Source organism: Lates calcarifer, linkage group LG13 (genome assembly GCF_001640805.2).
Source record: "Lates calcarifer isolate ASB-BC8 linkage group LG13, TLL_Latcal_v3, whole genome shotgun sequence".
NCBI classification, from domain to species: Eukaryota; Metazoa; Chordata; class Actinopteri; family Centropomidae; genus Lates; species Lates calcarifer.
In genome coordinates this window covers 5,512,046-5,528,017 of record NC_066845.1, presented here as the reverse complement: position 1 = coordinate 5,528,017, position 15,972 = coordinate 5,512,046, and the positions used below count along the sequence as shown (strand labels likewise).

At 40.4% G+C, this 15,972-nt stretch overlaps 1 protein-coding gene across 5 annotated transcripts in view; it reads right to left on the bottom strand.

The window, feature by feature from the left end:
- Window positions 1–235: 235 nt before the first annotated feature.
- The window catches only part of sh2b3 (SH2B adaptor protein 3), a 56,812-nt gene continuing 41,075 nt past the window's right edge, over window positions 236–15,972 (bottom strand). For all 5 annotated transcript variants that reach the window (XM_018674557.2, XM_018674531.2, XM_018674521.2 and 2 more), the window contains exons 3-8: window positions 12,940–13,041; window positions 10,880–10,968; window positions 6,544–6,635; window positions 5,371–5,585; window positions 4,853–5,030; window positions 236–4,635 (exon numbers count right to left, since the gene is read on the bottom strand). In XM_018674557.2, the coding sequence (XP_018530073.1) occupies window positions 4,259–4,635; window positions 4,853–5,030; window positions 5,371–5,585; window positions 6,544–6,635; window positions 10,880–10,968; window positions 12,940–13,041 (1,053 nt within the window). In that variant the 3' untranslated portion in view covers window positions 236–4,258. The remainder of the gene's footprint in view (window positions 4,636–4,852; window positions 5,031–5,370; window positions 5,586–6,543; window positions 6,636–10,879; window positions 10,969–12,939; window positions 13,042–15,972) is intronic.

The following is a 15,972-nucleotide window of genomic DNA, read 5'->3' as shown; positions in this document are numbered from 1 at the left end:
ATAATGTTCCTGAAAATAATTCTCAACTCTGTCATTATAGTTCCACACCACAAAGTTGCAACTCAGCATCTACAACGTGAACCTCTGCCTGGATGTGGAAGTAGTAAGCAGTGCAACGATTGTAACATCATCTCCTCCACCAACCAGCATTTTCCAGGACCAGATGGCCTAAAATACTTGAAGAACAAGATGACAGAGGGCACACGCACATAAAACAAGTGAGTCCTGTGAGTCCTTTTTTTTTTTTTGGTTAGGTTTATTTTACAAAAAGTCAAATATACAGTTGATATATCTTTAATATAATTTAGATGCTTATAACTGAAAAGGGATGCAAACACAAATGACAGATTTTAAAAGCTGTTGTGGTTTTCATTGGCAGTTGTGGGGGACGTTGGGTCAAACTGGAATGTTTACAGTGCTAAGTTAACAAACAGAATGAACAGTATTGAGAACACATTACATTCAGCAACTGGACATTTTAAAATAAACATAAGGGATGGGGGGAAAAAAGGTGTTTGCTGGAGCGGATGTTGAGGATTAAAGGACACCTGAGGTACACGGGGATGTTCTCTAGCATTAACTCGATTCTGGAGACAAACTGGCGTGAACCATGAAACAAAATTAGAAGCTGTGAAGCGACAGGAAAATTGGACAGCCCTAGCTTGTTTTCTGTTTTTTTTTTTCCTTCAGTCTATGAGCAGGTGCAAACGTTGAATTCTCACACGATTAATTCATCCATCTAGAAGCCTCTGATCGCTCCCCACATATGTTTAAAAAAAAAAAAAAAAGGTGTGAAGCACTGGGCATCTTTCAGATATTGCACTACACAAGTTCTGCACCACATCACACCCTGAGCTTTTTTAAAAAGGGGAAAAGCAACAGCAGCTTTCTGGCAAAGGCACAGTCATTCTCCCTAATAAAAAACAGAGAACATGGAGAGAGGACTGATAGTCAAAATAGTTATTGTTACCGTTGCTTTCCTTTAGCAGAAATGAAACAGAGTGACGGGGGATTTGTTTAGACTCTGGCGCATAAAGACAGGAAGACCAACCGTACTTTTGCCAAAAACGTCCTTGTTTTTGTTCCCCTTATAAACACTTCAAAGATGTCAGTTTTGATCATGATGATACATGAAAGAGAACTACACAACCATTGTAAAAATGTTCCTTTGGTAGACAAAGCCGACTTATTGCGTAACAAGAGGAGTAATCACAGCGGACTTACTCTGGTCATGTTCATGAAGAAATGAAGTTGCATTTATGTATTTTGCTCTAAAAGAACATAACAGGTAACTACAATGATAAAGAGGGCAGAGTCAAGTCTAAACCATACATTAAGCACAGGTTTACTGAAGGTGAATCTAAAATCAACTGCTGAAGTTAGTGTTAAAGCAAAGTTAGAAGACAAACAGAAAAGTCCTAGCACGCAATTTCCCAAAGACATCCCGCTGCTAATGGAAGTGAAGCTTCAGTTACTGAAACAAAATTACAGAAAAATTGATATTTCATCTGTGGGTAAATTAGATCACTGTTTATGGGATATTCTGCATCTGTTTTCCAAAAATAACTACTCAGATGTGACATAGATGTTATGAAAGAAGTAATGTTTCAATCAGTTTGGGTTATAACTCAGGTCTTTAGATGCTTTTGAGGAAGCTCAGACCTGGTGGTGGATGAGATGAAACACCACAAACGAACTGGGCAACAGATGAGAGCTGCTGTCTTTGATAAAGACTTGTTTGTCTGGCATTTTTCTGTAGAAAAGCATCCAACTAAATGTAGTAGATCAGCTAAATTTCACACCTGAGTCGAGTGATGTACTATCTATAATCTATCTGTTATAGTCAGTGCAGCTTTAAACTGGTGGTTTAAACCTTTAAAGGAATGATGACAGAATCAGAAGGCACCTGAAATTATTGACTGGTCATAAAACCTAACTGAAGAGCACAGTAATGTAAAGCTACGGAGCAAAGACTGAATTGCACAGAGGAACAACGTCTGATCATTGGTGTAACATCTCACATCACATGTGGACACTTTCAAAGCTTTGAAGCTCTGACTGAAACCAAACCTTCCTCATAAAGCCTAAAATTAAAACATGGAAGTTCTATTAAAAAAATGTATAAAGTAAAAATACATTATTTTCACAGTCCTTCCTTGGGTTTTTCTATTGGCTGCTGTGGTGAAGTTGTACAGAAAATAGTAAGAAAAAAAATTAATGCTCTTGGTGTAAAAAGTAGAACTGGAGACATGATGCTACTCGCAGAGTCAAGATTTGCCTAAAGCTATAAAAAAAAATAATGTTAATATTGGCAGAGGCACCTGTGTGATTTCAGTGTCACTCTGTTTTTCAGCAGTTGCATCATATCACCGTCCACTTCTAAAAGTCCTTAAAGGGTTTAATGCTAGATTATCAAACCACCACAAAACTGATTTGAAAAAGGTTTCAAACATTTTAAACCTGGACTCAAGTTTCCAGCGCTTTAACCCTCACTTTTGTGGAGAATCCACACCAAGATTGGGCAAATTTACTGACTTAGATTAAATTCCTACTTCATTTTGGTCTGTACATTGAGTGTTTCCCCCTCTCACGCTCTTTGGAGTGAAGCCTCTCAAGTTTAAGTCTTCTATTGGATGCCTGTTTTTGCTTTATGTGTGATTAAAATTCACCTTGGGGTGCCAGGTCTCATTTTGGTGACACAGAATACTCTTTATGCCACAAAATCAATAAAATGGAGTAGAGTTAATTTTATATAATTAATATGTCATCATTTTTTGTAAAGCTTGGGATTAAATAAATTAAATAAGTACTTGTGGCGAATGTATTGTGCCACAAAATATATTTTGTCATCATCGTGTTGCCAGCAGGACGAGATAAACTAGTATCCTGCAGAGAAAAGCTCTTATATATTATGTGTGTATATCTATACATAAATATATGCTTACAATAGAAATATATATTATTATTATTATTACATCATTCCATTTTCTTTGATTTTGTGGCAGAAATTATTTCTGTGAGACCATGTTAATTTTGTGCACATAATGCCTTTGGTGCTTGTAATGTGACACTACGAAGACTCTTGATACTGATTTTGGAAAACCCAGCAGTGACTGGTGCGACACAAATTCACTCACAGACTCTAAGGCAGATTCTGCAACACACTGAGATCAGCACAAACATGCTGATAACTGACACTTTCACTCATCTTACATACATTACAATGGCCTCATCCAAACGCACATACACACACGCACACACCCACCACAAACAGCAACAATTTCCCACTGCTTCAGGTAAAAACAGTGCTGATTAAAGCTGATCTCGAATCATTTCTCTGTAATTGCTTCGGCGAAGGTTTGATGGAGTGGATGTGATGCTCGATAAGTTTCTAGAAAAAGCTCCCAACTGATTTTAACCAAGTTTTCCCCTTTTTACTTTTTTGAAAATTTAATTTTTCTACAAAAAAAATCTGTGTATAGAAAAAATACACATTGTTTCCAAAGTGCACTGAAAGCGACATGCACTTAAATATATCATAAGCGCAAGAGGAGGAATATCTAATAAAGTGTAATAACACTCTAAAATAGAGTGCTTTTTGTTTGTGTTTGTAGAAAAACATGGGAGTTTGCTCCACACTGGTAACTTTGTGTGAAGAGTAAATGTTTTTTTTTATATATATATTTTAAAGGAGCACCTGATTTAACCAAGTCTGCAGGCGGTGCTTTCCCATCAGTCCAGGTTAAGTGCCAAAGAAGTTAAATCAAGCATACCTTGTTAAAATTCACCAGAATAGAAATATTTTAAAATATTTTTTGGGGGGGGGGGCTTGAGGACAGCTACATATGTGGCTCTTCCTCTCTCACACAGACCCTCAACATCAATAAAACATGAATAATCATCATTGTCAACACTGTAATAAAACTCCCAAAAATACATTCACTGTGGACACTCGGGGTGGAGGTTGTGAGGGTCTGACACTGGTGAACACACACTCAGCTCAGACATAGCGAGTGTGTGCATGTTTCGACATACACAGTGCTATGCATTTATCAGACGACAGACTTGTTCGCTCAAGTTCATGAGTCTGCTGTAATCATGTCTCACACCTTCATGAGGCTGGCTGGAGAGTGACAAAATGTGTCTGTATGATGTGTACACGACTATGTGAATGCGTGTTTCCGTGTGTGTGTGTGTATGTTGGCTTCACAGGTGACTCCTGTCTTTCAGAGGTGATAGAGGTGTTTGACTCGGCGGGTCAGAGCAACATGTACTGGTTGTCTATCGCCCGTTTGCGGCCCCGCTCAGGCTCCAGCTCATAATCCGAGTCCCGCTGAGGGATGATGGGAGTGTGGTGGTGGGTGGAGTGGCGAAGCAGGGATCTCCGCCCCACTGATTCACTCCGGTGCAGAGGAGCAGGGGCCGACTGATGAGGAGGGTCAGGGACCGGGTTGGTGCGAACGGTTGGGTGGTTCGCCGACTGGGAAACAGAGCTGGGGCTGGAGGCGGTGCTGGTGGCGGAGCAGGAGGAAGGGGGCTGACTGGAGCTGCGAGCCAAGCTGCAGTGAGCCAAACTAGGCTCTGAGCTCCAACGGTGGAGGGAGAAAGGGACCAGGAGAGCGCCTGACAGCTGACCTGAGAAAAAAAGGAGGAGGGATTGAGAGCTTTGGTGACTAAATCAAATACTTTATTGCAGCAAAGTTGCTGCATCCCCAGATCTCAGTTGTTACTTTGGTAAGTTCACTAGCTAAGATTCCATTCAAATGTAGCACAAATCTGCAACAGAAAATGCTAACTGATGCGTATTTACATCCACTACAGCTATGCAAATACAAGGATGGGGGAGTCTCACCCTGTGACGGAGGGCTGGAGCCCGCCACTACAAAGCTGGACAGTGTGACGGCACCAGCGGCTCCACACTCCAGTGGGATGGGGAAGAGGCGGAAGTGACTGAGCATGTCCATAACAGAGGGGAAGCGCAGGTGCTGCACCCTGCACTGACCCCATTCTGTTAGAGAGAGGCGCAGGTGCTGCAGAGACAGAGGTGTGAGGAAAAAAAAAACATCAAGAGGAGACACTGACATTTTCACACAATTTGAGCCTGGGTGGTCAGCATTCACACTTGTTTCCCCATCGGCAGTACGTTTGCACAACACTTCCTCGTTTAAGTGTTTGCCACCGTTGCCAGGAAATGAGGTCGGCGCCAGTTTGACAAACAGGGTCGAAAAGAAGAACATTGTGGGTTCGGAAAAAGTGGTCACTTATATTACCGAATGTTCTGGTCAAACATTTTAGGAAGTGGACTGAGGTGCCACTGTGAATGAGCCCTCAGTCAGTTAGTTCTGTTTTATCAGACGCTGTGAGACGTACCTTTGCTTTTCCCTGGTAGTTGAATGTGAGGACATAGTCTCCCCTGCGTGTCTCACTCTGTCGGACCAGAAACACTCCGTGTCCCTCTGGTCCAGAGCTCTGAACCAGGTGGGCCGCCTTGACGCGGGAGATGGGCCCGTGGAACCAGGGGTAGGAGAAGAGGAAGTGATCTGTCTTCTGGATAACCTGCTCTGGTGGGGTGAAGGTGACGGGGCCTGGAGGGATGAACAGAGGAACAAAACGCTTTAATTCTTCTAAATCACAGAGCTGGACTGATCAGTACTTTTATAAAAAAAATAATGAATCAACTGATTGAGTGTAATGTGAAAGGTATTGTCTACTGGGTGTGTATATAGCCATCTGTTTGCTAACTCATTCATCATACTGTATTATAGCCTTATAGAAGGTGATAACTGTAATGTTTACAACTTTTTCTGCCCCCAAGTGGCCAAAATAAGAATAAACTAATACTGCCTTAAATTCCAGTTTATATAAATATGAGCACTGCAGCACCACTACAACAAAGTTCAATGGAAAACTAAGGAGAGCTCGGATTATCAGATAGGTTGTATTCCAGATTGTGTAAACCATATGGAGTTAAAAACAAAAAGGAAAGAACTAAAAATGTCTGTAATAATGCCTCATTGCACAGGGAAACAACTAGAGTGAGTAGAGCTTAAAGCTGCCAGGAAATTGCCCTACAATCTGTGATGAATGTTCAGATTGGGTTATAATTTACTATTCACCTATGTTTTCTCTTGATAAGCAACCTAGCAAACCTAGGAGTTAATTTAAAAACCTGTCTGATCATGTGATTGCTTGTCCTTTTTGTGCCATTGGGCCTCATTTTAGCTGCATTACTGCATTCCAGCAGAAGATCTTAGCAATTAACTTAGTAAGTCCAATTTTATCACAACACAGTCTATGAAAATAAGATGCAAGTTTAAAGCGGAGAGGCTGCTTAAGAGGACTTCCACCAAAGATCAGAAGAGACACAACATGTGTCTCCAGTGACAGTCATCATCCGTGGACACAAGCACGTCAACATTATGCCCCAGAACTGTACAACTGGGAGTTTTAGGAGGAAATTTAAAAAATAATCAACAGACAACTACACCTGACTATTAGAACATGTGTCTGATTAGTCCCCTCATCTCGCATCTCACCACTCACTTTGACTCGCTGATGCTGAGCTTCCTCTGCGATTGGCTGGAACAGAGCTTTCAGCTGGAGAGGGGAGGGGCTCCAGATCCACGCTGCCTGACCTGAAGAACAAGAAGAGATCCACATTACACACACTGTATCATCTACACACATGCACTGTATGTTATCCTCATTGTGGATCACCTGAGGAGGAAAATAGGTTATTGTTTCACTTCATTTTAAGCCTTTTTTCCCCCGTTTGGGTTCCACCATCTGTCTTTATGTGAGAAAACTTCAGCTCTTCTTGTGCTGGAAGATCAGTATCCTCTTTCAATAATAAATGTGTTACTGATTTATTGATGCTACATGTTATAATTGTGTCATGAGCAGGGCATAAATCTGTTTACACACTCGCACTGTGGGGACTCGACTTCCTGTTGGGGACAAAAAGCAAATCCCCATAATGTAATTCATGAAATGTCAGAGAAAGGACTTAAGTTTAGGTTAAAGATTAGGTTAAGTCTCCAGGAAATTAATGTCCTCTTAAGTGATGGAAACACAACTGTGTGTCTGCATTTGTGTGTGTTGGTAGGATGAGTTTAGTGAACACGGAGGAAACAGCAGGCTGAAGTAACACAAAGACACCAAGCACAGATAGGAAGTGAGTCCAGTTCACCAGTTCAGATCTGAACCAAGACTTGCTGTTTTTTTGTTTCACTGCTCACACACACACACACACACACAAAACCACAAATGCATGTGTACACAGAAACAGAGACGTACAGACAGTATGTGTGTGTACATACACACGATGAGAAAGGGAAGGTTAAAGAGGCAAGCTGGAGCAAATCCTGCTAAAATGCTGACTTGAGTTTGCAGGGTTCTGAATAACAGGAAGACAAGACTCCTTTCTCCTTTGTGTGTGTGTGTTTCTGTTCTTCTATCTCTGTGAGAATCATCTCATGTTTTACCCCAACAAAGTGAGGACATTTAAGCCAGTCAGCAATGTTTCAAGGATTAGAGTTGAGGGCTTAGGGAGCTTGAAACAAATGACACCTACCACATCCAACCACATCTGAAGGGAAAAGTGTTTATACCCATTCCAAGTGGCGAAAAGCCCGCCATCATAGCATCCTCCTGGCTGCATCGCGCTGCCTCCCTGATCTCTCTTTTGCGGCTTTTTGTAGTCTAAGCATGACAAATCATACAAACGGGGATGATGGCGCGCACTTTCAGATAAAAGGCCTTTTTTCCCAGCAGGCATTTTGACTTGTCATGGCAGGAAAAGCACAGGTGTTATTAATAACAGCAGCGATGGCTCTGTTCTGTTCAAGTGAGCCATGACAGTGTGACAGTGAGCCAGCATGCACAATACCAGGACCTTCAAGCTGCCTGCCTGGCAAATTGCTGCGAAAAGTGGTCATGATTGTTGGACTGCTGGTCTGCTCCCCAACACACCTTTCTGAGGGTCTCCAGCGTTGACATTGAAATGAATGAGAGAGCTGTGTTTTTTCACACAGGTCTAAAACCAAGCCATGGAATCCAGGGAACTCTGTGTAGACTGCTGTGATAAAATTGTGGCCAGGCACACATCAGGTCAAAGGTATAAAGCTATTTCCAAAGCTTTGAATGTTCCCAGGAGCACAGTGGCCTCAATTATTGTGAAACTGAAGAATTTTGGAACCACCAGGCTTCAAGATTTGGCCGTCCAGTCAAACTGAGTAACCTGGCAAGAAGGACCTTGGTCAGGGAGGTGACCCAGAACCCAATGGTTATTGTGACAAAGCTACAGAGACAGGAGAACCTGCCAGAAGGACAGTCATCTCAGGAGAGACACACAGCCAAGAAAACGCTGGAGTGCCATTCAAGTGTCCTTGAATGGCCCGGCCAAAGCCCAGACTTAAACGTCACAGAACATCTGTGGAGACGCATGAAGATGGTGGTTAACAGATGCTTCCCATCCAATCTGACAGAGTTTGAGAGGATCTGACAGGAAGAATGGGATAAACTGCCCAAATCCAGGTGTGCAAAGCTTGTAGAGACTTAACCAATAAGACTTGAAGCGGTAGTTGGTACCAAAGGGGCTTCTACTGAGGGTCTGAATACTTTTAGAAATATTTTTGATTTTTAATTAATTTGCAAAACTTTCTAAAAAAAATTTCACTTTGTCATTATGGGTTATTGAGTGAAGACAGATGGGCAAGAATGGAAATTTTATCCATTTAGAAATAAATCTACAACACAATAAAGTGAAGGGGTCTGAATCCTTTCTCAAGTGACTATATATCTGTATTGGTGTGTCGGTGTGTGATAAGTAATACGAAATTGCACAGCAGAAATGGTAAACTAGTCACAATTCCCTAAAAGAAGAAAAAAAATCTAAGGGAGCTGTATCAAGAATGTTAGTTCATGTGTCTATATTAGAAAAGGTATTGGTACTGGTATTGGCCTCAGAAATCCAGTGTTGGTTAAGCTTTAGAGATGTGTGCACACACACACACACACACACACACAGAGTCAATTTAAAAATAGTAGCGCATGCACTTTAAATGAATGCCTGCTCATGTCTGATGAAAATGAAAAGAAAAGAAATATAACCATGATGTGGCTGCAAGCAGAGTGGTTTGTGAGGTATCTGAATAAACACTGAGCTCAAGAGTGAACTCTGACCTCACTTCACTGGATGTGTGTTCACTGTACTGCTGTGTGTGTGTGTGTGCGTGTGTGAGCATTCCAGACATCTGCAGAAATGAGAAAGGTCCTGAGATTCTCCTGAGCCTCAGACCTCCCACACACTTCCTCTCACAGAGCAACATACACTTGCAGAAATACACACAAACACACACACACAGAGACTCAGTTCATCCTGAAAAGACATAAAACTTAAGTATTACTTTTATTTGTAGTACAGTATTGACTATTCCTATGAGTATCACTTACAGTACATTGGGTATCGCTAAGCATACTAACTGCATTTCTAACTTCTAGCTTCTTATTCCTGTTTTTGTGATTTCTTGGATTTAAAGATTTCTTAAACCTTTTTATTATTTATTTCCTCAGTAACGTGCCGTAAGGGAATAAATTTCACAGCTGTCAACAATCTTCGTGGACTATTTAAATCATAATGTTCGTTTTTTTAAAAAGTATTTCTCAATTCGATTTCCCAAAAACGTCTTGAAGAAGTGAGCATTGTCATCACTTCTATTAATAATTTTTTTCTGTTTCAGTATTTTTGTCAACTTCTTCATATCCATCTTAAGGTGGACAGTAGAAAGGTGACAGGAAATGAAGGGAGAGATAGGAGGAATGATATGCAACACGGTTCTCCAGCCAGAATCAACCAGGGACATAGTGATCACAGTATAAGTTAAGTATATTCTAGGGACATTTTTTAACAAAGACTCTGACTATAAAAAGACTACTCTGTGTAATATGGAACTGATCTGTAAAAATCTTCTTATCTAATGTCCCTAGAGGGCCCTATTGTATAATGTGAATCTATTTTCTACAATACTGGCATATTTGTTCTTTATGTTCACAACTGTCAAAAGCTCAGCATTGAGACTGACCTTAATATCTATGTATACCAGAGGGTGTTGCTGACATCTGCTGATTGATAAGTTTTTTTTCCTGCACATATGATGCCGTTTGTCTGTATGAATTTTGCCTGATGAAGGTTTGATGAAATCAGTGCAAATGATGGACAGTGTGCAGGACTCTCTGAGAGTTTTCTAACAAAATATTGTACGTGCCTGATGTGTTAGTACCTCTCAGAGGCTGAGTGTAAATATTAAGTTGACTGATGAGTTTGATGAATGATTATTTCCAGGAATATTCCAAATATAACGAGTCTCAGACCTGCTCCGGACCGTAGAGCCCTGAAGCAAATTAATGCATGGACAAACTTACACGAAGAGCGAATGCAAACTAAGTTCAGGAATAGACAAACAAGCATGGGCGCACACACATACACGCATACGCACACACACACACACACACACAGAAATGTTTGTTCACATATACACATGCGCTACAAAATATTCTCACTTGCATTTGCAAACACATACCTCAGCATAAGTAAACATCCAGCACACCCACAAACACTAAAAACAGCCAAAGTCCAAGTGTTAAATATTTCCACTCAGAAACTCGTGGAAAAAAGCTACGTAAGGAGATGGATGAGGACACTGCAGCCTGCTGTTACATACTCTGTGTGTTTTGTGTGTGTGTGTGTGTGTGTGTGTGTCTAGGTTCCAGCTGGCTTAGTCAGGTTGAACTAAGCAGTACCTAAAGAAATAATGAAATAAAATGAAAGTACCTGTGTAATATTCTACTAAAATGAAGTATCTGTCTTTGTGTTTCTCACCTGTTGTTGATACATTCTTTTAGCTCTGTGGTCCAGGAGCTGACCTGCTGGTCGTTGTCGGTCTCAAATATCAGACTACCTCGATTAACCTGCAGAGACAAAGATGCACTGAAATACATGATCCACATTATACAGAAACTGAAGGCTGCTGTCCAATGTCTGAAACTGAAGCTTATTCCTACATTTTTTTATTAAGATGCAAGAAACGCGCTAAAAGTACAGTCTACACTCTCACACTAAAGCTCAAGACATTTCAAGTTGATACACCATTCAAAAGCTGATGAGTTGACTTTATTGTCATTACAATAACAGCTGTGATGTCACTGGTGGTGCTTTGCATAGTTTTTTTTTTTTTTTTTTTTTTAGGTTTTTATGGTCTTGTGACTTTCTTGTAATTTTTTGTGTTTCTTTGTTCATATTTGGAACCTTGATGTTTAGATCAGGGAGTGAATCTTGGGTGGGATAAATATAGATATGTGTAAGTTATATGTTTTTTTGTTGTGGATGGGAGGGAAATAACTGGAAGGAAGGAAATTTCTCTGTTTGTGGAATTGATCGTTATGTTTTTAAAGCTCTCTCAATAAAAGTATACAGCTAAGCAAATAAAATAAGAAAGTTGTTAAGAACTTGCTTTTGTGAGCTCATATTGGAACATGGCAGGGCGGCCAACACACAATAAAGCATACTAATAAAACCATCATATAAATTAGACATTTGAAACTCACTAAATAAGTAAAGAGAAGGAAAAAAGCTAAAAACAACAACATCAAATTGCAATGGTGACATTTTTCCACAGCGGAAATTGTATCATTCATAAAAGAGTCTATAAAAAGTTCCCAAACCACTGTCCAACATAATTTACTTCTCTGCTGTCCATCCATGTGCTCAGCATTAAAAGAAAGCAGGGGGCTGAGTTGGTACCGGTGACACATGAAATACAATCCGGGAAGTCTAGTTTGACTAACAGGTCTGTGATTTTGAAGGTTTATCAGACGCCAAAACACGGCGCAGCTGTTTATGAAACTATGACACATGATTTTACAACTCTGGAAAATCATGAAGGCAATTATTTTGTCTTTTGTCATAGTGATCGCCATAATAAGGCATTCACATTAAAAATCAATCCACCACGAGTGTGACCTTACACGTACAGTACTGTCAAACATTTTAGGCACTTGAGATGTTTAGATTCTCATCCAGCACACAACACCATCACAGAGGCATCTGATCGGTCCCAAGTTCATTCTGCAGCGTGACAATGAGCCCAAATATACAGCCAGGGTCATAAAGAACAATCTTCAGTGACAAAAAGAACAAGGAGTCTTGCAACAGATGTTATTGCCCCCACAGAGCCCTGATCTCAACATTGAGGAGTCAGTCGGGGATTAGTCAGTCAGTCAGTCAGAAAGCAACCTGCCTAAATGCTGCTAAATTGTCACTCACTCACTATAAGCCTTGTTTTACCAGTATTATCTTGTCTCATTCGATGTGAAGGATCACTTCAAGACATAGGGCTCACTCATCAGTGAGCATATTTGTTTCACCTTTCTTCTTGCCAATGCCTGAGTACAACAATCTGTGTTGTTTTTATAAATATTGTGATGATAATGGTCCAAAATGATGTGACACTCATAATTTTTAAGCAAATAACAAAATTATCTTGCCAAAGCTTCTAACAAACCTTTAAAGAGGACTATCTGAAACACACTGAGCATATGGATGAACAGCTGAAAAGTGGAATACGCTGCAGGAGATGTTTGAGAAGTTTCTGTAAATGTTTTCAGTTCCAGTGTCTGATACTCATGAGACCAGGTTTGGGTGGAGTATCCTTTATGTTTGCTCAACCAGACCTAAATTAAGGCTATTTACTGAGTCGTGTTATGAAATGATATGACACAATGATTGTCTTGTTTCCTTTTCGCCTTAGTTCGAGGGTTGAAGATCTAAACATTGTGGAATATAAACAACTCAGTGGGCAGAGTCAGCAACTGCAAGGAGTTCAGATATTCCCAGGAGAAGTCTTTTTATTCCCATTTAGTGTTCATCACCATCATACATACCTTTAAAACAAATGTGTTTAAGTTGTCGGGCATCTCCAGTCGGTTGCAACGACGGACTTCTTGGATATCGGAGCACTGAGTCGTCAGCTTGGGGCTGGAGGCCTGAAAGACACAATGAAGACATGATGACTCAGACAAATCAGGTCTTTTTCACAGGAAATATAACACAAAAGGCACAGAAACAGAAAGTAGAGAGTAAAAACTTTAACAAAGAGAGAAGCAGTGTGTCATGACTCTGTCCAACAGGACCTTCCCGATTAGATCATACTCTCCTTAAAAGAAAGAAAGAAGGAAAGAAAATTACATCACTTCCATTGTTTTGGGGTGGTAGAAGACATCTCAGCGACAGATATCTCATAATCTTAGCGAATGTAATATCCCAGCTATTTGCATGGCTAGATACCATTAGGGCTAAGTACTGAAGGAAATGGTTTCTGTGAATCAACCTTTTAACCTGTAGGTAATTTAGTAAAAAAAAAAATAAAAAAAAAAAAAATAAAGTAAACTGCCTCATTTGGTCCTAAAATCTCGTCCTTCTGGCACAGAAGCCTCAGTCAAACTCACAAGTCAAACGCTCTGCGTAGTTTTGTTACTCGATGGCAAATTAGTGCAGCAAGGTGTGCACATTTCCGGCCAGATGTCCTCAAATAATATGAAAAAAATTGCTTAAACCATTACTCAGTTATAAAAAATAGCTGCTGATTAATTTTCGATGAATCAATTAACAATAATAATCAATTAACAGACTAATCTTTGGAGCTTTAACGGTCTCTATATGTGTATGCACGTGTAAATCTTCTGTGCTGCTGAAACTGAAGCCACTTTTCGTCAAAGAAAATGCAGTGAATCGTAGGAAGGAGAGCATGATGGGAGTTCCCATGGCAGAGCTCCGAGGTCGGCCCCACCAGGACAAACTGTGTATTTGAAGAATGTTAAATGAAATATGAAGGGCTTCCTGGTGGCTCTTTGACCCGAGGCACTCAGTGGCAACTCCTTGTACTGTGACTTTGAGTCAGGCTCGTGACCTTTTCTACACCACTAATAAAACCATCAGTGACATCTATGCACTAATAAAACACACACACTCTGAGAATGCAAATGCATACTGAGATACTTTCTACAGCTGTAAGATCCACTCTAAAAAAGCTCTATCCTAAGCAGGTAAACCTGAAACTCAGCTGGAGAGAATTAATGATGGTGTGTGCACATCCATGGGTGCACATCGACAGACCCATGCACTCAAACTAATCATACATCACTGATACAGTGATGCAGAGCCTCACAAACGAGCGCTAACGGAGCCATCGGCATAAACACACACAGACACACACACGGATGGATGACTCGGTCAGCCATGTGCACAGGCCTGCGGCATGCTGGGTCAGAGGTCACCTCTGAAATGAAGCCTGGATGACAGCTGATACAAACAGAGTCAGCAACTCTGGCCTAGTTGATAGCGTGTGTGTCATCTGTTAGCTACAGTATATGTGCTACAGTACATGTTGGTGTGTATGACAACTGAAAATGTCGGTCAAATCGTGACAGAGCACTCAGGTGTTAAGGAGGAGGGAAAAGATTCTCCTCGCCATCTGATGGCACTGATCATTATCAACCATTTTCCACTAAAATCAGCATCAGCTGTTATTATTATCATTGTGACTTTTAGGATTTTTACGTGTATTAAAAAGTAAGAGCTAGAACTGCACGGGATAGACTGCAAGAGAAGAAAGGGGCAGAACATAAAATATAAACAGGTCTTGGCCAGTTAGATGGTCTCACATCCTGAAACTATTAATGGTTCAGTGGATTAGTTGATTAACTGAAATTCTGATCATCAATCATGGCTTAAGTCATTTATTAAGCAAAAATGGCAAGCACCATTCATGTTACACCTTATTAAATGTGAATATTTGCTCTATTTTTTCCACTCTATAACCAAAAACGTATTATTGTTGGACTGCTGATCGGACAAAACAAGTAATTTGCAGACATAAACCCTTGAACTCTTCACATTTATCAGAAATCACAGAGTAGAGACAATTGTTTTCATTATCAAATTAATTGTTTGGTCCATAAAATGCAGGAAAACTGTCAATCACAATTTCCCAGAGTCCAAGGTGACATCTTAAGACGTCTTGTTTCATGTAACCAACACTAAAACCCCCCAAAAATATTCAGTTAATAGTTATGTAAGTCAAGGAAAAGCAGCAAAATCTCATCTCACTTTGAAGAAGCTGAAATCATCAAATCTTTGTAATTCTTACCTAAAAATGACTTAATCACTTAAACATCAAAATAGATGCTTATTAATTTTGTGAAGATGAACTAATAAATTAATTCAAAAATTGTATAAAATATGCCCTTAAATCTGCAATAACTGGCCAATAAATGGCCACTTGGGGGCAGTGAAGACTACAATGATATCATGTCCTCACCTTTTACATTGATATGGTGAACTTGTTAGCAGTTACAGAGCAACGTTATCATACATTTAGAGTCATGTTTCTGTCTGTCTGACAAACTAAAGTCCAATATTAATGGTCTTTTAACTCTGTTTTGGTCTCCACCAGCTCCTCAGGGAAATATCTGGCTCTTTAGCTGCTAAATGCTCTACTGTGTTTAAGAATATAGGATCTTGCACTTACACTGTTACAGATTCATTTTGACTACGAACTGCAATATGTTCACAAACAAGCTACAGTTGAGTCAGTGCCAAACCTTTTGGGACAAACATACGCAAGAGAGCAGAAGAGAGAAGGTAGAGGGTAGCGTGAGAGAGCAGCAGCAGCAAAAGGAAACCGACAAGACAGTGAAAGGCACGGTGCTGGGTGGGAGAAAGAAGAGGGATGAGGAGCAGAGGAAAGACCAGGGAGGACAGATTCCAGGGCTTTGTGCACCAGATGAGTTTGAGTCTCTCTGACAGTGAGGGATGAGGAATGTCTCTGTTAATCCTACACACACATAAAAACAGACGGGAACACACACACATCAAAAGAATAGATTTAACCCCCCCCCGATTTCCTCAGCTCGCCA